General features: G+C 38.4%; 1 protein-coding gene across 3 annotated transcripts in view; it reads left to right on the top strand.

Moving 5' to 3' along the window:
* The window catches only part of HHIP (hedgehog interacting protein), a 96,396-nt gene that overhangs the window by 38,214 nt on the left and 32,381 nt on the right, over positions 1–25,801 (top strand). For all 3 annotated transcript variants that reach the window (XM_081232937.1, XM_081232938.1, XM_081232939.1), the window contains exons 5-8: positions 19,981–20,132; positions 20,500–20,673; positions 21,516–21,659; positions 25,652–25,773. In XM_081232937.1, coding sequence (XP_081089063.1) covers positions 19,981–20,132; positions 20,500–20,673; positions 21,516–21,659; positions 25,652–25,773 — 592 coding nt within the window. The remainder of the gene's footprint in view (positions 1–19,980; positions 20,133–20,499; positions 20,674–21,515; positions 21,660–25,651; positions 25,774–25,801) is intronic.

Genomic DNA, 25,801 nt, shown 5'->3' on the forward strand with positions numbered 1-25,801 from the left:
AAGTTTTTAATAACAACTTAGACTATTAAGGTATAGACTTAATAGAGACTACTAAAAAGTTATTAAAGATGTGAGTGACTCTGAGTGCAAAGAAGAGGACAAAGAAGTGAGAATGTAGAGCTATTTGCTATTTGCTGCCTCGCCCTAAGGCCACAACACTCAGCAAAGCAGCTCATGTAGTTGTCAGAGCTTCCCTAGAAGACCTTAGTCGGGCCTCCGCAGTCACAGGGACAAAAAGTTTCTCAGAATACATATGAAAGCATAAACACTGAAAAGAAAGATACTTAGCCTGGATTTCTTTCCAAATCATTCCTGTTCAAGGCATCACTCTTTATCTTTTAGGCTCCATGACAGATTGGCTTAAGATAAGCGATCAAGTCTTCAGGGCAAGGGTGATTTATTCTTTGCTAATATACCGCAGCTTTGTCACTCTATAGATGGTTATATTCAGTCAGTCCCTTTATCATTCATTGGTTTTGACTGAATAATGTAGCGGGTAATCCTGCTTGTGTCTGTCTGTCTAGGCATCAGCCATCCGTGCAGTAACTCCTTGGATAGCCTAATAATATTCTCTTCATGTGTCCTGCCCAGGAAAGCTACCTTGTCATAAGCATGGCTTTCATAGAAGTAGAGCGTTTTGGGGTGGAGGAGAAGGGCTGCTGCTCACTATAAAGTACAATCCCATGAATGGTACTGGTCAGACACATCAAGGGCCTGAATGTGGAGCAAATCCATCTCTTATACAACCAGTCTTCTACGTAGAAGTAGAAGAGTTTAGAGTAAACATTAGTGCATTGACTGTAAACAAGTACATACTTAATGATTAATTTCTACCAACCTCAAGGAGGATATTTCAGTCTCCTACAAGTAAGAACCAAGAAAATGTATTAGATATGCTCAAGAATCAGTGAGCATCTCCCAGTTCTTTGGCCCTAGATGTGGAGTAGCCCTAGATTAAACTGATGCTTTGATGTCTTCCTTCTTCACACAATCGGGAATTATCTCCCGACCATAAAGGTGCCTAGTAACTTTTTGGAATCTTTTTGCTATTGGTCTATAGGCCACTTCAGCATTATCAAAGTTGAATATGATACCTTATACTCTATTTACATGCACCTTTTAACTTGATAGGGAAAGGGATGTACCGTTTTGAAGTTTCACTCTATTTCAGAGACTTTTTAAGGTACACTTCCTTTTATTCTGGGTGTTATTAATAGTCCTATAATCTGGGTATTTTTATTCCTATTTTATAGGTAAGAAATTCATGTGCAGAAAAGTTAATAATCTTCTCAATGATATATATCTAGAAACTGGCAGAACTAAGATTCAAATTCCTGTCTGTCTGACTCTAGTAACTGTGCAATAACCATCCAAAAACCAACCTGTGAACATTTGAGGAAATTTTGCTCCAGAATCAGCACTGATTTGCAACTCTGCTCTGTCCACTGAGCATTCCATAATAAACTAACACAAAGCTAGACTCAGATCATGTTCCTGCTCCCATCAGCCTCTGTTCCCAAGTATGGGTAAACCCTGGAACATCTTGTTGAAGCAGAAAAAGAAGCTAAGCTTGATTTGGCCCAGAGCAATATGATTGTAAAGGAAGTTTAGTGTGGCTTGCTAGAAGAGTCCGTTTGATGTTGGTTGACAGAATGTCCTTCTGTAGAATTAATTGGAGATTCTTTTTTTGAAGTCCCAAGCAGCCAACAGGTGAAAATGCATTATTCCTGCAAATCTTGGGGAAAAGGCTCACCTGTGGTGAGATAAGGCTTTCCTTATCTTAGATGAATGGGAAGTTTGATTCTTCTGCCAAAACAAATTGGGAGTCTAAATATTAGAACTTATGGAGAAGGGTTATGCCCGTCTGATGTATTTGAAGAAACCTGAAGCTCTTTTGTTCTGTTGTTTCTCCAAGTCCATTTCGCACACCAAAAGACACATGTCATGGGGAGCATGTTAAATGTCAAAGAGACTGTGTCAAGTGGGTAGACATTAATTAACTCTGCCAGATGAAACAGTTGCAGAATGGGAGAAATGAGGAAATGCGTCATCTAAGAAGCTGTATGCAGAAGTGGAAGAGTTGGGAATTCTTTCTCATATACACAAAACTTCTCAATTCTCCTGTGTCTCCTATTCTGTGTAAGTTGTCCTTACTCATAAATTGGATGTGGTTAAAGGCCATAGACATTTTATGGGTTTAAAGTAAGAGCACCAAAACCTATAACTATAAATGTCATTGGCGCACTTATTTCTCCAACAAGTTTGGTATGTTATAAATGTCATCTAAGGCCCATGCCATACCAGTAGGCAGATATCATTTAGGAGCTTCTTTTAGACACTTAAGCCATTTCAATGACAGATAAATATCTTCCAAAGAGTTAGGGTCACAAAAATGAAAAAAATATTTTTATAAGTTGTTGGATTAGGTCATACAGTTTAAGCTTAGTCCATAGCGTTTAAGCCACTCCTGCACACATGCAATTCACAAAGATAGTTTGACTTCAGAGGGCTTTTAGTAATGTATTTTGTTTCATCTAGAAGATGTTCTTTATAACAAACAGGAAACCTCACTAAATATAACCCAAAGTTTAAGCAATGGAAAGGCACATAGATGATGTCGTACATTATAAATATTTTTTGTACTTGCTGGTTTATTTCTAAGGAAATTATGAGAATGACATCATAATGATGACTGACTTTTATTAGTGTTTTTGCTCTGAAGCTCTAAAGCTCTAGACCAGTAGTTATAAAGAAAAACAAATTGTCTGGCATTATCCCTTAATACTTTACCTGATGTTTTCTAGTGAAATTAATTCTAGGAAGTAATTCTAGGACCACTATATTATCATCAGTTCTCTTTTACACATTTATCATGAAAACCAGCATGATAGAAAAGCACACAATTTCTTAAACTCGTAATGGGAAATAATTACCTTGTATTTTTGTCTGAACGACTGCTTGGATAAGTCTACAACTCGAAGAACAATTTTAGAGTAATATTTTATAGACCATTACTAGTTGCAATTAGAGAAAGGCTTTTCATAACCATCCAATGTAAATTTTAGCAATATGCTCCTTTGTTCTACTAATACCAAGTGGAAGTTAACTTTCTATTTTTACTGAGGCTTTACTCTAATACCTTTTCTAGATAAATCCTCTTAAATGATTTATTTGATAAAATTGAGCCTTAGAAGAGCATGGGGCAAAGATATATGTAATACATGAGATGGAGCTATAGGTCTTATAGTCTTTTATTCATACAGCCAACTATTTGAGTGCCTATTAGGTGTCAGCCACTGGGTTGAGTGTTGGGATACAGTCAAAGAATAATCAGATTTGATTTCCATTCAAGATTTCTTCTTTATGGAATAGGGAGCCTGGTAAGTACAATCAACACCACATAATAGGCTAGTGATATGGTGTCCTAGCAATATGTAGAAGGTGCTAGGAAGAAAAAGAGAGAGGCATGCTCTGGGATCAGAGTAGACTGCAGAAGAGCTGGAGCTGGGTCTTAAAAGATCTATAAGTTCTTCCCCAGCAACTAGATGGGGATGGTCTTCCAAGCAGAAGAAATAACCACCTGCAAAGGCATCAGGATGTGAAAACCTAGGTAGCATTGAGATAGCATGGCAGAAGCTGAGGCTGGAAAAAGAGGTTAGGGCTGTCTTGTAAGGGTCTTGTGTTCCCTGTCTAATCCCTTGAACTTATTTTTTAGGTAATGAGAGTCAGAAAGTTTTGTTTTGTTATTGTTTTAAGGAAGCAAAGTTAAATGATCAGACGAGCTTTTTACAAACCTGTGAGTAGGAAGTGGGGTAAGGTTCTTCTTATCATCAGACACAGCCAACAGAAACAAAAACCTCTCATAGCCGAAGCAGAAAAATGAGCTGTCCTTTATCCTGTCCGTGGTTTTCTTACCTCCGTTTAGATTTATATCAGGAAATTACTTGATTCAAAGAAAACTTAGCTTGATCTGTGTTTTCAGCAGCTCAACAGCAAAGGATGGATGCCAAAGGCACTCCAGCACCAGTAAGGGCAGTTCTGTCTCGGGCCATTTCCTGCTTCTAGACTACTCTAGGATCATGTGTGGTATTATACAAAAGAATGTTCCTTGTATATTTGAGAGTTCTCCAGACAATCTCACATGTATCTGTGATAGTCTGCTGTTTATCACACAATGAAAAGATTACCCATTTTCCAATAAAAGAAATGACTTCCTTTATCATTTTTACAGTGATAAAATGTGGGTTTCTGGATACTTGGATTTCTAATATTCACATCAACATGGCCTTACATTTTGGCTATAAGTGTAAGAAAAAAATCCTTAAAAGGTTTTATATTATGCATATTAATTTTGATTGGTAATTTCACATTTCCTGATTCCCACTCTGCAGGCTTATAGGTGTAACATAAAAGGCAATATATTTTGTGTCTGGAAATATTTAAGAAAGAGCAGAACAAGGCGGTTTGTGGATATTGCTGATGTTTGTGTCCATAATTTGGCTGATGAACTGCTGCTTCTGGAAATTTGCTTTTTTAACCATATGATGATTCTTAAAGTATCTATGTAGTTTTTGCTAATGTGTTTGTGTTTTCTTTTTTTATATTCACACGTTATGTATAAATACAAACATTAAGTATCTTTATTTATGTAATTAAATAAGTATGTAGATTTAGTTTTCCTATATAAAGATGGCCTTTTAAAATTGGTTCCTTAATTTGATTTCACATAATTACAAATATACAGTAAAACAAGCAGCTTTACTGCAGATGCCACACATAAGAAAACCAAAGGCCATCAGCAATGCCCTTTCCAAGGTCCTCACCCTGAAAGTCACTTTGTCACACATGCCATCAAATGAGAAACAAATCAAACATTTTACCCAACCGTAGTTTTCCACCTGAAACCATCAAGACAGAAAAGACAGTTTTCCCTATCAAGATGAAAAAAACTATAAGTGCTTAGGAAGAATAATCAAATTATTTCTTTTACAGCTGATCTTATATTGTACATTTTGGTTTGAGGTTATAGCTCTGTTAGAGTAAATGATGAATGAATAAATGATTATTCATCCCTGGATATAATCCTAAACTCTCAATCCTTCCTTACATTTAAGGATAGCACTCTGTTGCCTACTGTCGTGTACATGAACTACAAGCTCCATCCCTCACGATGAGGGAGAAAAAAGCTAATTAGTGAGCAGCTAATATGGACCAGTTGAGTGTTAGTAACTTAAAATTTTTATTGTAGTTTTCATTAAAAAAGGAAACCTGATGAAGTAGAAGTTATAATTCATTTACAATAGAAAAAAAAAAAAAACCTGAAGTTCAAGTGTGTTAAATTACTACCCCAAAGTCAAACAGCTTGTAAGTCACAAAGCAGGGATTCAAACCCAGCTCTCATATTAAAGACCCACCTTTATTTCACTCTATTCATCCATGACCTCAGATCCCTAAAACTCTTCATGGTCAGAGAGCAGGAATGGAAGGGTGTGTGTACTTTTGTACTCTTTCCTTACATTTCCCTTTTCCCAAAGAATTATACCCAATATTAATGAAGTGTCTCTCTGGGAGATGCTATTCTTTCTTTCCTTGGAATTTTCTTCCCTTTCATTGTCTGGCTCTTGAAGTCTCAACTTGAATGCATGTCTTCAGAGAGGCCTTCCCTGACTCCCCTAGTCTAAATTGGATTCCCCCTGATATGCATTCCAATAACACCCTATTCTTTTCTTTTTAGTCCTCTCCAACATTTAATTATGCATTTGTTTGTAGGCTTACTTGTCTAAAGACTCTTCCCCCAACTAGAATGCAATAGCTGGCCGTGGCATATAGTAACATTGGATGACTTTTGGTGAACATCATCTTGTGTCAGGGCCCACTCTACACTCTTTCAATTAACTACCTCCCAACAACTTTTGAGATAGCAAATGTCCCTGTTCTGAAGGTGAGTCAACTGAGTAACTTTCTCATGTAAAAAGCAAACAAGTGGAAGAGGCAAGTTGCAGACATAGGCTGTCTAAACCCCTGGGCCCATCCTCGACACCAACGAATAGGAATGTGATGCCTAATGACCCGGGAGCAACTGGCTCACCATATTTGCCCCCCGATGATTGAGTGGAGTGCTGGAATCTGAGAGCAAAGCTGTGCAGTGAGTGAGGATAAATGGTAACCACGCTATGGATGATGGGGGGGGGGCGCTGGCAGTTGGGAAAGTGGAACCTTTATAAACACTTCATTTGCCCCATGTTTGAGAACCAGGAACTAGTCTCTGCATGGTGATTCTGTGAATGAAAACGGGGCAATTAGTGTGTCATCGGTTTTGTCCACATTGCTACAAATGTTGAATTATAAACATATTAGAAAACTCTGCTCTTTTTCCTGTTTGGCTCTTCCCTCAGTTCACTAAGAACACTAATTCAGGCAATTTGAATATCAGAAGTTTCCTCAAATTTTGCCTTTTGGTCCAAAATTATATTATCCCTAAATATGTAAAGCAAATTTTCCATTATATTAAGAATTATAGGGAACAGAGCTTCTTTTGCACTGAAAATGGTCCTACTGGTGAAACTTCCCTGGGAAAGGTGAACAGCTAGACACTGTCCTCCTTAGAATAAATCTTCATGTATTTGAAGCAAGTTATGTGCACTCAGATTTTTTTCTTTTGTGAACTTAAGGAATACCGGCCCTCCCTTTAGTCCTTCTTCATAAATCCTATTCTGATTTTATAATTACTTTCATATATTTAATCTGGGCTTCAGATTTTTCAGATATCTGTAATATATAGTTCCCACACTTAATGCCATATAGTGTCATGTTTTCCTGATTATAGAAAACATGGAACGGCAAAAATTTATATTTTAAATTGTTACCTAATTTAATATTCAAGATGCATTTTTCCAGAAATATATATTAATTACTTTTATTCAGAATTACTATAAATATGTAATATATCAAGTTTCAAAAAGAGTTGCTTAATTTGGATATCTGAGGCATAGCAAGTGTTTGTTTACTAAATGTTGATTTGTAACTAATGATATTTCGGAGTAAGAATGATTTTTTAATGTAAAAATGAAGGTTTGGAGTGATCGTTTTTTAATGTTGCTCTGTTGCTAGAATTTGATCATTTTGTAAAATAGTGATGAATGAAAATATCAGATTCAAAGAATTTCATTTTACTATTTTGGTAAATTGCAAGTTTAATTGACATCTAAATCATGTAAATGCAAACTCTACTCAGAAAGTAATTTCAAAAGTACCATAATTTTTATATGACCTTGAAGTTGAAGCAATCTATTGCATAACTTTTCAAGAGAAGTCACATAGAGGAAACCTCATATTTTCTTAAATTTATTAGTGCTCCTTGGTGGTCTAAACTCTTGGGGGTTTTTTCAAGGTTTCTTTTCAAAGCAATAATCTTACTTAATTGTTTAATGTTTGTTCTCATATAAGTCAATTTGAGTTCTTTCGAGTAACAATAGGAAATATATAATGGCAAAGAGCAGTGAAACATGACTAGGAAACTCAAGTATCCTAGTGTTGTATTTCTATATAATGATGTGAAGATAATGCTTTTAGCTGCATGACCATCATATTAGCCACACGTCATAAAAAACAAACTTTATAAAAGCAAGAGGTCAAATTCATTTAAAACAATTTTGTACCCTTAGCTAGAGTGACGCATTAATCCTTAATATTGTGATTTTTTTTCTTTCATTGAAAGGACCCTGAATCTTCCATTTTCTGACAGGAGACAAAAGATTTTTCAGACTACAAAGGTATAAATCAGATGAAAATATCAAGGAAACATGCTTTATAGCCTTGGGTTTAATGTTTAAAATAAAATGGTCAGACTTTATGCCACAAAGATTTTAGCTTTAAAGATGGTAAATGAAATCATATGAGTCCCTTTTATTTCTTTAGCTTTCAATATGAAAATTTAATATTTCTAATAATTTCATTAAAATTTTTACTCTTTTTCTTATTTTTTCTTATAAAAGTTAGTAATCCTTACTTCTGTTAGACCTTTATTAATAAACTATGAAAAGTCTTCCCTGGTGGCGCAGTGGTTGAGAGTCCTCCTGCCGATGCAGGGGACACGGGTTTGTGCCCCAGTCCGGGAAGATCCCACATGCCGCGGAGCGGCTGGGCCCGTGAGCCATGGCCGCTGAGCCTGTGCGTCCGGAGCCTGTGCTCCGCAACGGGAGAGGCCACAACAGTGAGAGGCCCACATACCGCAAAAAAAAAAAAAATAAAATAAAAATAATAAACTATGAAAAATTATTTTTCTTTATGACAGACCAAGTCATTTTAAGAAAGATACTTCCAAGCTTTGAGACAATAGAACGACACTTCTTCTTACCCATTAAGTAAAATACAGTTTTGTGGTTTGAAGGAGTTAAGGTATTTTCTAAATCGTCTTACTTGTTCCAGAGGAATTAGTTGCTTTTCTAACAAGGCTTGCCCAATATTTGTCAACTTAATAATTTTTAAAAAATATTTACACTTTAAGAATAATTCTAAGAAGGAATCCTTGAGGGAGTGAGATAAGTAAAAATTGAAACTCCCCAAACATAAACAAATATTTCCTTTATTTGTAGCATAATCAAATCTTTGGGGATATGTATATTTTTAATATTTTTATGTGTATATTTTTTAATGGATGTACATACTCTCACATACTGTTTGAATTTTTAGATGCTTAGGTCATAACTGGATATTCAAATTTGCGTCTAAATTCAGTGTCTTTTATCTGTAATATTGCTCTGAGGTAATTTTCCCAGCTGTTTGCCAATATCAAGAATGCATATTTTTCTATCATAAATCTTGGAAGTGCATTTTTACTTAGAGTTTGTTTTTAGAGGGGAGAAAATATTGTGACTTGCCATCTGTATTATTAGAGAACAAATATTGGGGTTAATTTGTTTCTCCCATTCCTTTTGCTTGTTTACTAAAGAAATCACTTTATGTTTAACTTCAGAGTATAAAAACACTATATATATTTTTAACTGAAAAAAAAAAGTAAGATTCCTACAGTAGCCAAATATGTATGTTTCAATGCTAGGATAAAAATTCAGATTACCTCGAGTCTTGTAAATCATTCATTAATAAGCCACTGGTAACACATACCATCTAAATCTTCTGAAGAGATATAGACAGATCTTTATCAAAACTATGTGGTAAGCCTGGTGCTAAATATAAGTATAACTGTGCCTTTCCATGCCTGCAATTTTCTGAAGTCCAAAAGTTCTTCAGATGGTAGCCGGCAAGATAATACCCCTCTACATAATTTAAATGCATTCCTCATCTGATTCAAATGTAGGGCTACACATTCTCTACTTCAAAATCACATTCCCTTCCAATATCTGACTGTTTTATGGATCAATTGAGTTTGAGGATGGCTCTTACCTCTCTGTCCATTGTAATAGCTGTATCTTCCATTCAAATTGCACATTGGAATTTTGCATTTATTGTCTTCTTCGATTATCTGAGCAACTTTATGAGAGGGAGGAGAGATTTTTACCAAGGAGTTTTCCTTTGCCTTTCTTGCCCCTGAAATAACCAAGTAAACTCCTTGAAAGGATTGTTGAGCGTTCTACTCTATTTTTTGGTGGTATGCTAGTTTTTACGTATAGTTTCATCTAAAATCCAGTAAAAAAAAGTACCTCCTCCTTCATCTTAAATTAATGATTTATTTAATGTTTTGAACCCCGTTTCAATTCACAAAAAGATTTGAGTGCTTCGCATTGAAAGGAATAGGTTTGATAAAATTGTAAAGCAGGAGATAAAAGATAACAGCACAATACTAGTGGGGAAGAGAATAAAAGAGCCTTGAAGGAGAATAGAAATGTCCTACAGTGGTGGTCCAGGGTTTACCAGAGCTAATTGTGCTCACCTCTTCACACACCAGAGTCAGACATCAAGTTGCCAGTTTGAAATTGGCCATGGCAAGAGTATTTACACCATGGAAATGTACATAAGTCAGGATATTTTCCCCAGATAGTCGGTTTATCAGCACATTGCCTTAAGCCTAAATGAACCTTTGTGTTAAAATAACTGATATATAAGCTTCATTTTATTCTCCTGCACAGCTTTGTAAACTTAAGTAAGACTGTTTCAGTACTGCCTCTGTCCGTGAACAATGGGTGCTGATGAGGGAATACGATCTATTTTGCACTTGTTCATATTTTCATTTAGGAAATATTTGGTGAGGTGGTAGAACATAACAGTTTACATTATTTCTCCTCCAATCAGATAATCTCTGCTTTGCCTCTTCTAGTTGCACATTTGGAGCAAGTTACTCAAATCCTCATGCCTCTGTGTCCCTATCCAGAAAATAAAGATAATAATAAAATAGTATTAAACTCTAGAGTTGTTATAAAGTTTAAACAAGATAATGCTTGCAAATTACTTAGCGTGGTTTCTGGCACATAGTACGAGCTCAATACGTGTTACCTTTTATGACAAGGCTTCCACTGTAAGACACTTTGTCTTACTTTGTAAGACACTAGAAATACCAAGAGGAAGTCCCTGCTTTTAAGAAGCTTACAGTCTAGTGGAGAATTGGTCTAGTTCCTAATTTACATATCTGACATTTTGCTGTGACTAATAATGTAGCTGCCCAATATTTTACTCATTTATAATTCAGTCTAAAAATGTGTGTTTTTAAATTTATTTATTTATTTATTTATTTGAAGTGTAGTTGATTTACAATATAGTGTTAACTTAAGGTATACAGCAAAGTGATTCAGTTATATACATATAATTTTTATATCTCTATATATAATATTTTTCAGAGTATTTTCCATTTTAGTTTATTACAAGATATTTGAATACCCTATTTTATACAGGAAATGTGTACTTTTAAAAATCTAAGGTCCAGCAAGTATTAAACCTGTAGGATGCAATAGAAGAGTTTAAGGTAGTTACAGTCTTTTTAAATTATCATTTTAATTCATTTTTAATTACATGAATATTCTTGTAGTTTTTGTCAAACTTTTGTTAATTTGTTTTCAGATACCCTAAGCATACAGCATAAGAGCTTTGCTTTCTTTAAGTGTTGCCAACGTCTCTATACATTTCCTTCCTCAGAAAAGTGCTTAGTGCTAGGATTTTGTTTTTGTTTTGAATTTTATTTATTGTTTTATACAGTAGGTTCTTATTAGTTATCCATTTTATGCATATTAGTGTATCTATGTCAATCCCAATCTCCCAATTCATCCCACCACCACCACCCCCCAACCCCGCTTTCCCCCCTTGGTGTCCATACGTTTGTTCTCTACATCTGTGTCTCTATTTCTGCCTTGCAAACTGGTTTAGGATTTTGTTTTTAAGAAGAGTTTATTATACTTTTTGTAGCTTTAGTATTTTGTAATCATTTCAAATAGATGTTCCACACTGTTTAGTTTTATTGAAACATTGTTTTCTTTTAGAGAAGATGTTTTGGAGAACTGAACTTTGGAACATGACAGATATTATTAACACTTGACATATATTGAGCCAGATAGTCCTTAGTGCTCAAGCCATTCCCTGATACTATATTGGATTCATTGGACAGCATATATTAAAGGTTCTACAGCAGCTATCTGCTGCCTGGAACAATGTAAAAGGAGGGACAAGTCGATACATTCTCTAATGTGCCCCCCTGTATCAAATATCACAGTTCAAATGGTAAAGAGCCTAGGGAAAAATAGAAACATGAATGTTGATTCAATTTGACAAATATAAAGTTTGTATAAAATAAATCATGTACACCCATACATAAATTATTGTGACCATAACAGTTTTTACATATGTAACTGAATGTGTATATACTTTTTTCCCCATAGGCATGAGATGTCAAAAGAATATTAGTACCTGGAATAAGAAGCAGCTGGGAAGCTGTAAATTCTAGAAGATAACCGCTTCTAGTATCTTCCCTCTGTGTAGGTCATAACTTAAACCCTATGTGACTGATTTATTTTGTTTATGCTTGAAAAGAGTGGGGAAGAGAATTGTTGAAGAGGGTACTGTGACTTTGAGATAGCCGGTCTCCATCTAGGATGTCTTTTATCCTCTCATTTGTACTTTTCTAGTCTGTTTTTGCATTTGCTACCTTCAGAAGATAAATTGTACAATCCCAAATGTAGATTTAACATGGACCAATTGCTGCATATCAGAAGTTATACACCCCATAAAACACTTCCTAAAAGCTCTGAATTGCTGGGTATCTCCTAGCAGCTCTCCAAATTCATTTGAAGCAGGACAGACCTCTTTGTCAGGTGGGTATGGTCGAGGTAAGCATGGGTCCTGCCAGCATTTGAAAATTATAAATACTTTCCTAAAGAACTAGAACAGTGGATAAATACAATTAAGCAGAGAAGAGGCCTTAAAGAGACAAGACAATGCCGTGAAGAGCGTTCAGTTATCAGGAAACCAAAAGAGTAATTAGAATAAGTTACAGACTTACTTAAAAGAAAAGTCAAATGTGGAAAAATAGAGGAAATGTTAAAGAAAAGGGGAGAATTAGTACTATGAGTGATAGGTCCTCAGTATATTGTGGCTGGTTTCATGCTCAGAGAACAGTGAAGGTAAGAAAAGCCAAAAGAGTGAGTAATAAAATGGCACAAGATATTTTATAAAAATGTTCATTTCCAAAGTAAAATTTGAATGGCAGGAAGACTACCAAATTATTCCAAATCTAACTTCAACTTCTTCAATAGAGTTGACCATGACCTCCTTCTCCCTAGAAAGGAGGATGGGCTAAAGAACCTCTTGGATTTTTTCTGGAGTGTTTTATGACACCAAATGACAGAGGTGTTTTGTTTTGTTTTCCTCACATCAACCAATTCTCCAGTACCAACTGGGTGTCCAACCACTCAGTTCAATTCTGACACTATCTGGAGTTAGCCCAGACTCCACAGATTATGGGCTCAGTCCTACAAGACTGTCTTCCTTACAGGTACCAGCTACAAACGGGGTGCCCACGCTACCCACATTTCTGCTTCCCACAAGCTCCCCGTCGGGCTCAATAACTCATAGAAAGACTCACAGAACTCAGCAAACTGCTTTACTTACTATTACAGGTTTGTTATAAAAGCTATAACTCTGGAGCAGTTGGATGGAAGAGATGCACAGGGCAAGGTATGGGAGTTAGGGGGATATGGAGCTTCCATGCCCTCTCTGGGCACCTCCAGCACTTCCACGCCCTCCAGCACCTCAATGTGTTGACCAATGTGGGAGCTCTCCAGACTCCATTGTTTAAGGTTTTATGGAGGTTTCTCAGGCAGCTATGATTGATGAAAAATCATGGCCATTGATGATTGAATTCAACCTCCCGTCCGTCACCCCTCACTGGAGGTTGGTGGGTAGGACTGAAAGCTCCAATCCTTCAATCACATTTTTTGGTTCCTCTGGCTACCAGCCCCCATTTTGAAGCTCTCTGGGGGCCCACCAAGAGTCCCTTCATTAGCATAAACTCAGGTAAGGTTGACAGGGCTCATTATGAAGTACAAAAGACACTCCTTTCACTCAGGAAATTCCAATGGTTTTAGGAGCTCTGTGCCAAGATCCAGGGCCAAAGACCAAGTACATTTTTTGGTATAGCACAGACCACATCATGCAGTCCCTCCCATAAACTAAGTCAGGGGCCTCAGGGGATTGACAACTTTCTGAGACCAAATTAGACTTTTGGAACTATTGAAAAGCAATGCTTCTCATCTTTTCCAGGAGTTGTTGGAAAAATGAATCCCCTACAGTGTGTTCCAAAACTTATGAACAAAGCAAAATAACACAGTTTTAGTGAGTTTAAAATCCTCCATTGCATGGAAATGGTTTGGCCACATTGAATTTTACCTTCTTTGCATCCTGTGATTAACACAGGAGTTTTGCTCTTGACGGAATTCATCTATACCCACATGTTAACAGATGGTCTCTGCCTTCTCCTCCTCCATTCTGAAAAGTGCTTTCATTTCACTCTGAAGGGTGTTGGTTGTTCTTGCAATACTCACAGCTGAGGGAGAGCGCTTGCTGTGAAAGCGCTCTCCTTAGGTATCTCTCTCTGTGAATGTACAGGTGAATTTCAGCAGCCTCCTGTTTCAGGGTGCTCACAGCAGGGCATGGCCAAGATGGCTCAAGTCATCAATGCTTTGGATCCTTTAAAAAAATAGATTAAAATAGCCATGTGGTAGGCAGGAAATGCCCCTCCCCCAAAGATGTCCTCATCCTAATCTCCAGAACCTGTGAATATGTTACTTTACATGGCAAAGGGGAATTGAGGTTGCACTGGAATTAAGATTATACTGAATTATCTGGGTGGGTTCAAAGTCATCACAAATTCTTAAAAGTGGAAGGGGGAGCAGAGGTCAAAGTGATGAGGTATGAGAAGGATTCATCCTGCTGTTATTGGCTTTGAAGATAGAGGGAGGAGGACATCAACCAAGGAGTGCCAGATGGCTTCTAGAAGCTGGAAGGGACAGGAAATGGATTCTCCCCTAGAGCCTCCAGATAGAAACACAGCCCTGCAAACACATTTATTTCAGCCCAGTAAGACCCATGTTTGATTCTAACTTACAAATTTTAAAATAATATATTTGGATCGTTTCGAGCCACTAAGTTCATGGTGATTTTTATAGCAGCAAGAGAAAACCAATACACCTGCTATTCTAGCTGAGCTAATAATTCTCAAACAAACCTATTTGTCATTTCTAAACAGCAAAAGATTCCAGTCTAAGAAGCAGAGGTTTGCATGAGGAGGGGCCCACATTGGTCTCCAAGTCCCCTTGTTCCTTTCCTGAGAGTGTGCCAGTGAAACATAGATGTGTAAATGACAATTAATAAATGACAATTAATAATTTATCTGTTATAAAACCAAGATTTTTTTTCTTTTTCTTACCAAGTTTTAGAGTGGAGAAACCTCAGTGATACTATGTCAGAAGTTACCCAGAGTAGGTATTTACTATCCTTAATACTTGTGTTTGGGCCATACATATTTCTAATAGTGTAGCACTGTTTAAATACCCTCACCCCAAATCAGCATCATAAAGAAGTTATCGGAGGAATGAAACAACTGAAACTCACTTTGTTATCTGCTTCCATGGGTAAGTTCCTGGAAGGCAGGAATTGGTTCTCACTGATTGTCTTATCCCTGGTGCCAAGTACAATGCCTAACACCTAGTAGGTATTCAATAAATATTTGTCAAATGGGCTTGCCTCGTGGTGCAGTGGTTGAGAGTCCGCCTGCTGATGCAGGGGACACAGGTTCGTGTCCCGGTCCGGGAAGATCCCACATGCCACGGAGCGGCTGGGCCCGTGAGCCATGGCCACTGAGCCTGCACGTCCGGAGCCTGTGCTCCGCAACGGGAGAGGCCACAACAGTGAGAGGCCCGCATACCGCAAAAAAAAAAAATAAATAAATAAATAAAAATAAAAAAATATATATATATATATATATATGTGTGTGTGTGTGTGTGTGTGTGTGTGTGTGTGTGTGTGTATATATATATATATATATATATATATATATATATATTTGTCGAATGAATGTTAAATACACAATTGTTTTGACAAGGGGGTAACGAGGAATATCTTTAATTTAGCAGTGCATTATTTACTTTAATCTATGTTTCCTTGCTTTCTCTATACCATAAGGCTGTTGTATAGATCACTGAACTTGAAGCCAGTCACTTGCCAAAGGGTAACCTAGCAAACTACGGAAAAATGAGAAATGATGCTCCCAGCTCAGTGTTGCCCAGTCCTGTTTCCTAGAATACACAAGTCAATTGCCAAATATGAAATATGAAGGCACAGGAATGAAAATGTATATATATTAAGGCAAATTTTAAAGAAGTTGGAAGTCAGAAAAAAATTAACTTTAACCACATTGAAAGTATGAACACACCGGAGTGTTTTCTTTAAAATATCATAATGAAAGGCCATGCCCCACAATTTCTCTTAAAAAAGAAAAACATACTTCTTGTTAGAACCACCTTATGATTCTCTGTGTTTTTCAATAGATGCTTCATTTTCTTCAAAGAGGAATATTCGTAGTCAATTGGTTAGAACTTCCATGTGTTCACCAGGGAAGAGTTTATCTCAAAACTATAGGACTAGATCTGATCTTGTACTTACGTGAAAGTCATCAATACTCTTTGTTTTGGGTTTTTGTCTCTTTTCTGCTGACCCTGTGAAATTGTTCCTGAGAGCTGAATGAGAATTAGAACGGCAGTTAACTACTTATTAAAAGTCTCTAAGGAGGGTTTTATGATTTACTCTGAAACATGGGTTAATCTCAAGGTTCCAAAGTGTATAGGGACATTATTTTCAAATCATTCAGCTACCTGATTTTGAGGAGTCATTGGTGCTTGGTGAGGGGCTGTCCAGAAGTTGATGTGGTATTGAGAGGACTGAGCATGGGGAAGACAGGGGCTCATGGTAGCCTACGATGATGCTTGGTTGAGGCTTCAGTCAGTGAGCTTGAAAAAAGAAAGAAAAAAAGCATTACGCAAACAGAGGAAACCCTAAAGTATTGCTTGTAAATTACTTGTTGCCCATTTGGTTCAGGCAGTGAAATACGCTCCCAGAAGCACGATGTGCACACAAAGCTATCGGTATTAGTAATGAAGTACAAAGTATAATGTGAATATTTGGACACATTGCTGCTTCTCACATGACTAAAGACAACACTTTGGACATTGGGTTAACAGTTTTCAAAAGTATGATGTCAGAAGTCAGTGTCTTTTTGAAAGGTGTGGCTCCCCACACCGCGGATCTTCCATTTGCCATTCTACAAATGTGTCTGTCTCCTTTTTAAGACAGGTTGGCTGAACGAATTAAATTCACTAGAGGTTCATTCTCCCCAAATGCTCAGCAGAAACAATTCAGTAATTTGACATTTCTGGAAGGAGGGCATGGTTTCAAATCCATAAAGCTACACATAATGAGGGGAAAGGATGGGAAGGAATAAGAAGACAGTCTAACATTGACACAAGGGCTTTCTGCTGAGCCTGGGAGAGCTGGGCTGCTGGTCCAATCCTGACTCCAGGGGCAACACTCAGGCTGTCAGGCGGCAATGTGCCAGTGAAGACTATGGTTGAAGCAACCACAGAGGGTCTGGAAGCCTCAAATCTAGTAGTGGTTCTGACATTATGGCCTCTGACCCTGGTCCAAAGTTAAACCTTCTTTGGAAAAAAAAAGAAAAAAGCTTTACCCAAACGGAGGAAACTCTAAAGTATTGCTTGTAAATTACTTGTTGCCCATTTGGTTCAGGCAGTGATGTATACTCCCAGAAGCATGATGTGTACACAAAGCTATCGGTATTAGTAACAAAGTACAAAGTATAATGTGAATATTTGGACACATTGCTGCTTCTCACATGACTAAGGAAAACATTTTGGACATACTTCTCCATCTTTATGATTTGTCAGTAACATACTTTAAATGGACAGCATAACTCTGCAGGCTAATTCAAGCTAAACCTCCTGACAGCAGTCATATATCCTTCCTTCCCAATCTCTGAGCATTTAAGAGTTGTGTTATAGGAGATAATTTTAAAAGCTAGTTTCGAGAGACACTCTAGGATATTTACATAGAATGTTAAATTTTTTCATCAATATAGCTATGAAAGTGAGTATTTCTCTGAAATGATTTGAGTCATGAGTCATGTTTCTAAACCACCCAGAACACTATTTCGCACCTGGAAGTTGACTTTAAAAAAATGAAATCACATGTAATGATTACACAAATGTAAATCCTATGACCTGAAAAATTCAGGACATTTTAGAATGACTTTTTTGATTTATATTCTCGTCATTCAGTTGTCTCATTCTGTTGCCATATTTGGCCCTTTAATAAAAGTCAGTGATGCCCCTCTAAATTCATTCGTGTGATAGGTGAATCTTTAACGTAAACGACTGCCTTCTATCACTTGTGGATTTATTTCAATCTCTTTTCCCATCTGTCTCTCTACAGTGCATGAATTCTATGTTCCTAATTCCCAAAAAGCAACTAGCACAGTTTTAAACTATGTTGCTAGCCAGCTCAAGTTGTCTTTCAGATGATTTGATTAAAAACTACAAAAGAACTACTTTCAACAAAAGCTTCTTATAGTGGAACGCAAACATTTGTGAAGTGGGTTTGCAGTACTTACCCTGCATTCACAGCTTTAGAGGGAAATATATGCAGAGAGGAATTAATCACAAACTAAATCCCCCCTAGGCCTCCTTATATATCTATCAAGGAGGTTTACATGTGCAGTGGCTTTTCTACAATCGAATCTTAGTTACACATCCCTGTTTTCAATATCTCACAAGAAAGGCAAGAGATGTTTATTTGCTGAAGATATAAGAAGAAAAACAGCAATGTTGAGTCAGTATTAAAATCATCATAACAAGATAACCCAAAACACCAAGGCTCATTCATAAATACTAGTCATAAAGACTTACCCTTCTGTGAGCTTGTTATTGTGCTTAAAATTAATCATATCGTGATATGCAAATGAAGACGCTGCCTTTTTTGACATTTGAATAATAATTTGGTAGGTCAGGGATATTTGCATCCACTTTATTATTTACACACTCTTAAAGTTTGGATGTTTTCCACTTTGGATGGCATACCTCTGAAAGTAGTTTTTCTCCTATCTGGGAAATAAAACAAACGGTGTTTATTAAAAGTGAACTTTTATGCCTAAAGCTTTAAATTCACAAATCCTTGGAGCACACAAACTACAAACAGTTCTGTGCTTTGTTAGTAACACATGCTATCCTGGGGGACAGAGGCAGAGAGCGCTTCCGTGATTGAGCACAGCCTTGTGAAGAAATGGCAGCATTAGAGACTTTTTTCCCTCTAACACTTCTAAGGAGTAACTTACAGCTTTTTGCCATAAGAATGTTGTGCTGTTGAATGAAACAGCGTGTATAAGGTGATGTCCTAACGGCATTCGCAACATTCAATTTCTGCCACGTTTTTCGCCGTTGTGCATAACTCAGCAGAGTACAGAGGAAGTGCTCCCTGGCTCACCAGAATCTGAACTTGAAGTCTCTGATCTAGATAATTTTAGATACTTTGATTTCATTATAGAAATTCCTAGACTACTTGTGGGATAAAACAAATGCTAAGACCATATTGAGTTTCATCGAGCTGAATTAGCAGAAAATAAAGATAAAATGCCTTTCTATTTAAGCACACGATGATGTTTTAATTGTTACAGCATTTGGCATGCCTAATGTATACAATTCTTGACATTCATACAATAACAAAAGAAGGTTGTTTGGGATTTTTCTTTTATTTCCTAGTGTCTCCTTTCCTCTCTAGGATTTCTCCCACCCCCATCCCAGCCCTGGCTTTTAGCTCTCCTTTCATTTCTCCATTTTTCTATAAGGAAAAAAACTCTAGGCAGCAAAGGGATATATGTAAAAATACCTCATTTCGATGTAGAGAGGCCAAGGCTGCTTATTACCTAGCTATGATGAACAGACCACCACGGTTGTGACAACTGATGTAGATGCCTCCAGGGTAAAACAAAGGTTTACATATTACACAAGCAATTTAACTGTTTTCTAAACAGATTGCCAAGACAGTGGGAGTTGGCAGCCCACACTGTGTTTTAGGTTTTGGAGACTTGGATTAGAAGTCACTGCTGATTATGAACCTTTTTATTTGTCTTCTGTGAACTACAAGCAACCTAGTAACCCAGCAAAGAATTCTTCACAGCACTTAAACTTGTCTTCCTAGCTTCCCCAGATTACATACACAAATCACTTGACAAAAGTGGTGTAAGGGTCCTGCGTATAGATAACCACACAAGACAATTGTCTTGTTCTAACCCTTAAAGAGTTCCGCAAAGTGAAATGTTTTATAATCCTTTTTGTGCAGTAGGCAAGGAAGAAAAGAAAAGAGTTTGGGCAAAGATTATCCAGGAGAAAGAAAGAGACTCTTTTGGGGGTTCCAGTTGAAACACAATAAAGAACATAATTAACTTCACAATTCTTTGTGTTTTTCATTTGACTGCAGGGAGGAGATGAAAGAGGACTGCTAAGCCTTGCATTCCATCCCAATTACAAGAAAAATGGAAAGCTCTATGTGTCTTATACCACCAACCAAGAACGGTGGGCTATGGGGCCTCATGACCATATTCTCAGAGTTGTGGAATACACAGTATCCAGGTACCACTAAAAGACATTTAATCTTATTTTCTCATTATCTCTTTATAATTTTTTGTTTAGAAGTTACAAATAATTAACCATCAGGTGGCAATCATTAAACCCCAATCTCCATCTGGCTTAAAATCCTGTGTGTGTCTTTAAGGAAAATTGCAAAAAATGGTAGCTTTGGCACCTTTCCACAATTCTCTTTCAACTTAAAAGCCTAGAGACTAACGTCATTTTTTCAGTAATTTTTATTGGCTACAGTTTCAGTATGTTTGCTTATTTACATGCCACGTGTTTGCTTCCCCCTTTGTGCCCTATTTACTTTCTGTGGGTTCACCTTACATCTTTCCCAATCATGGTTTGTTTCCTCCCCACCACCTAGAAAAAATCCCCATCAAGTGGATTTGAGAACAGCCAGAGTATTTCTTGAAGTCGCAGAACTCCACAGAAAGCATCTGGGAGGACAGCTGCTCTTCGGTCCTGACAGCTTTCTGTACATCATCCTCGGTGATGGGATGATCACTCTGGATGATATGGAAGAAATGGATGGGTTAAGGTAAAAAAATAAAACAAAGAAACAGATGCCCCTTGATGGTAAAATGTTTTCAGTGAGTTATATCACTTATGTCTTTGAATTATATCACCTCGGTTAAATATTCAAATTTTATTATCAGCATCTGCATTTAAAACATGGAGAGGGGGCTTCCCTGGTGGCACAGTGGTTGAGAGTCCACCTGCCGATGCAGGGGACACGGGTTCGTGCCCCGGGAAAATCCCATATGCCACGGAGCGGCTGGGCTCGTGAGCCATGGCCGCTGAGCCTGCGCGTCCAGAGCCTGTGCTCCGCAACGGAAGAGGCCACAACAGTGAGAGGCCTGCGTAACACATAAAAAAAAAAAAAAAAAAAAAAAAAAAATGAAGAGGAATTCAAATAAATATGCTGTTATAATATTTTTGAAAGTCGCTCTACTGAGATGTCCTGAAACGAGTTCCTGCTGTGGGGTTTGTGCAATAGTTGCCCTGCACATCCCTGCTGCCTTCGACACTCTACCTAATGGACCAACATTGTCCAGCGGAGCTTCCTGGGGGACGTTAAATATGTGGTTTGGCAAAAAAAAAAAAAAAAAAAATCATTTTAGAGGACGGATGCCAAAAGCAGCGCACCACCAATGCTGCAGGCTTCAGCCACCGTCGAGCTGTCTCGGTGCTGCCACGTGTCTGAAGGCAAACTGCCCCTGGTTTCATTTCCCACGATATGGAATTTGGAACTTTAATAATTTTGTGTCAAATGGGGGGCGGGGGGTGGTTTTGTAGCCGTAGGGCAACTTCCCAGCACTGAGTGCAGACGCAATACGTAACAAAAACGGAAAGCACTTACGTTGTCCTCCGATTCCTCAGCGACTTCACAGGTTCCGTGCTCCGTCTGGACGTGGATACTGCCATGTGCCACGTGCCTTATTCCATACCCAAGAGCAACCCGCACTTCAACAGCACCAACCAGCCCCCGGAAGTGTTTGCCCACGGCCTCCACGATCCAGGCAGGTGAGAGCACAAGCCCGTCCTCTCTCCTGCCCTACAGCAGGGCCGGGATTCACAAAGTGGGGAAAGAAAGAGGGTTTCCGGGCGCGGAACAGCCAAGAGTGGTATCCAAGGTTATGCCTCTAAAATTACACCGGTTCATTATCTTACCCAGTATTTTGCCCTCTTTCTTCTATTAATGTGTGAAGCAGATGGAGAAGGCAGATTAGACAAGGCAGAGGACAAGTTCACAGAGAAATATCGCCTTAACATTTTGGAGAGTTATTATTGGATAAACACTGGTGGACAGGTGTCATGATGAAGACTTTAATCTGAGCAATTCAGACTATATTATTCAGATGATAAACTTGGTCTCCTTAAACCGCTCTAAATGTTAATTTCCTTATAAATACATTAAGTGAGGATGGTAATAGCCACCTTGCAAGGATGCTATAATGATTAAATACAGATCTATACGTGAAGAATCCAATAGAGTATCTGACACCCGTGATGGATTTTAAATAAATTATGGTTCTTATTATCATAGCTTCACTTAACCGATGATGACACGGTGTCATTTGGAAGGAATTGAGCTACATGTTAACATTTTTTTACTTGAAAGAAATTACAAATACTGAAGGAATTCAGATTGACTGTTTACTACAATGAACCATAAAGAAAGGACCGCTAAGAAGAATGTAGAATGAGACATTTGGGGTATACTTGAAAAATGCTAAGAATTGTAATATAGCAATTCTATGATGAAAGCTTTATCTAATCTGTGGTCTGTTATTGATACTAAGGGGTATCTGGCCACATTTATTCATTTACTAGTTATTATCGCTATTTAATATTTATTGAATGTGCACTACATGCAAGGTGAGTATTTCTCGAACTTTTTCTTTTTATAATCCCTCCTGCTCTTCATCTCCCTTCCATCAAAGTCCAAGTCTACAGTTCATTTCCTTTTTGGCATCTCAGCAGATCTTAAAATCTGGGCGACAGGGACTACTTAAGGTGGGTTCAGGAAGTGGATGAAACTGTCACATTCCATTCCTAGAGCTCAGAACCGGCAGATACCACCACAAAGCAGCACTTTGAAGTCAAGCAGCCTGAGTCACCACAATCCCACTGGAGCCTTCATGTAACCTTCCCGGGGGGTCCCGACCCTCAGTGTGAAAACACAGGGCGAGGTGCCTTACAGCCCTTACGTGCGGCAGGATGCCTGTGCTGTGGAGTCTTACCTCTTCCCGTGATAGAGGGCTGAACGGTCTGCCTCCCTCCAAGAGTATTTCAAGCAAAGGAGGATTTAATAAAGCAGAAAGGAAACTAAAATCATTATTGGCTAAAAGTAAAGCTGGCTCTTATTAAGCACCTTGGCGCAGAGTAGCAAACCACGTATCATGTGCCCATCATCTGATTGATAACTGTCAGCCACCACTCTGAGGTAGCTGGCATCAGGAACCTCCCCCTGCCTTTTTTTAAAGACTTGAATCTTTAGATCAGTTTTCAGTTCACAGCAAAATGGAGCAGAAAGCACAGAGATTTCCCTGCCTCCTCACATACATAGCCTCCCCCACCCAAGTGGACCATTTGTTACAATTGATGACCCTACACTGACACATCATTACCACTCAAAGACCATAGTTTACATAGGGTTCCCTCCTAGGGTTGTACATCCTATGGGTTTGGACACATGTATAATGACATGGATCCACCCTTATAGTATCATACTGAGAAGTTTCACTGTCTGCGCTCTTTTTTTATATGAGACTAAAGGTTAAAAAGGCCAAGTGGTTCTTGGTGGATTTGATATTCAGTCAGAGCTAGACCTCATGGTCTCCAGCAAGTCCACCTTTGGGAGACCTGGCCAAAGGTCTCTTTGCTCTTTCTTTGTTAGAAACACAGAGCTTTTTTGGTCAGAGTTTCTCCATTTTCAAAAGAAAAGCAGTACAGGGGCTTCCCTGGTGGCGCAGTGGTTGAGAGTCTGCCTGCCGATGCAGGGGACACAGTTTCGTGCCCTGGTCCGGGAAGATCCCACATGCCGCGGAGCAGCTGGGCCCGTGAGCCATGGCCTCTGAGCCTGCGCATCCAGAGCCTGTGCTCCGCAACGGGAGAGGCCACAACAGTGAGAGGCCCGCATACCGCAAAAAAAAAAAAAGCAGTACAGGAAAAATTTCTCACCCTGTATGGACTTGGTTCCACCTTAAGTCACAGCAGGTCTGTGTCAGGATCCCTGCCAGACGTTGTATTCTGCGAATCTTTGAATTAATGAGGACAAGAAAGTGACTGCGGCCACAGAACCACTAACCCACCTTTGGCAGGTCAGGCTACTATGAATAGGATCATTTGGAGCCCACAGGTTTTGTTTCACTGTTGTTGTTGCTTAAATAATTGCTGCATATGACTCTTATGTCTCTTAAGCTCCAGAATCTACTCTCAGATTTTTATTTTAATTTTGTAATTTATTTAATAGCCCCAATGAATTTGTTTTTGTCATTAGTGTATTTTATTGGCCTAAAACAATGATTCTCAATGGGATGATTTTGCCCCCAGAGGACATTTGGCAATATCTAGAAGCATTTTTCGTTTTCACAAATTGGAAGGAGGAGATCATGTTACTGCCATCGAGTGTATGGAGGTCAGAGATGCCGCTAAATATCCTGTAGTGCTCAGAACAAACCCCTCTTCCCCCACAAAAGAGAGAAATATCTGGCCCCAAATGTCAATAATGCCAAGCTTGGGAAACCTAAAAACAGTGCAAGACTGTTTTCCAAATTTGTGAGAACTTCAAAAATGTTATCCAACTTCATTCTTCCCCCAACCCAAACTCCCCATACCTAGTCACTCATTGACTTAAACATTCAACAAATATTGAGCCCCTCTTATATTCGTGGGTGTGAACTAAGGAGTAGAAATACAGTGATAAAGAGGTCGGAAGTGGTTCCTGTTCCCATGGACTTTACAGTCAGTGGCTTAAGTCACAGAAATATTCTGGCCCCAGATTGGGGGCGTGAACACAAAGTCAGAGTCCACGTGAAAGACCTCAGTGGTTGTGGGGATCAGCTTTATTTTATTCCTTGAATTGGAGCGCATGCTTTCCTTCATTAGAGCAGCCCGCACTTTAGAACGTAGTGATTCTATGTAAGAAACACAAAACCAGTACTATAACTATTACAGGTTATCCGTGACTTATGATGGGGTTAAGTCCCAATGAAGCCATTATCAGTTGAAAATACCGTTAAGTCGAAAATGCACTTAATGGTCCTCACCTACCAAGCCTCTTAGCTTAGTCTAGCCCACCTTAAACGTGCTCAGAACACTCACACCGGCCTACAGTTGGGCACAATCTTCTAACACAGAGCCTATTGGATGTTGAATATCTCATGTCATTTATTGAGTACTGTACTGAAAGTGGAAAGCAGAATGGTTGCAGGGATGTGGAATCGGTGTCAGTGTATCGTTGTTTCCCCTCGTGATGGAGTGGCTGACCGGGAGCTGCAGCTGCCACTGCCCAGCATCACAAGAGAGTATGGTACCAAGTCATTAGCCCGGGAAAAGATGAAAATTCACAATTGCAAGTATGGTTTCTACTGAATGTGTACTGCTTCCACAGCATCATAAAGCTGAGTCATCATTAAGTTGGGGACCAAGTGTTCTGTAGCACGTGTTGCAGATGTGAATTGATGGTGCCCCCATTCTTACTCTTATACTCTACCAGTGTATTACACATGTGCTATTCCTTAACAACAGACTCACAAATGTTCTGAGTCAGTGTGCACATTCATAATGGAGGTAGATACCAAGAGAAATTAAGAAATATACTCCAGAGATCATTAAACTTCAGCAGAGTCAGCAAACAGGATGTTTCCTTCGGTGGTTTTTAGAGGTTCCAAACTAAATCGCCCATAGGATCCTTGCCAGCCCACAAAGGATTCCTATGTCAGGAATCTCTGGTCTGAGCTTAGAAGATACCCCGGTTGGAATTCATGGGTATCACCCCCATTTTGTCACAGATGTGCTGTGGATCGACACCCCACTGACATAAACATCAACTTAACAATACTTTGCTCAGACTCCAATGGAAAGAACAGATCATCAGCCAGAATCCTACAGATAATTAAGGGAAAAGATTATGGTAAGTAGAGCATAATTTGTTGATTTGG

This window comes from Mesoplodon bidens, assembly GCF_964165515.1.
Source record: "Mesoplodon bidens genome assembly, chromosome: 1".
Lineage (NCBI taxonomy): Eukaryota > Metazoa > Chordata > Mammalia > Artiodactyla > Ziphiidae > Mesoplodon > Mesoplodon bidens.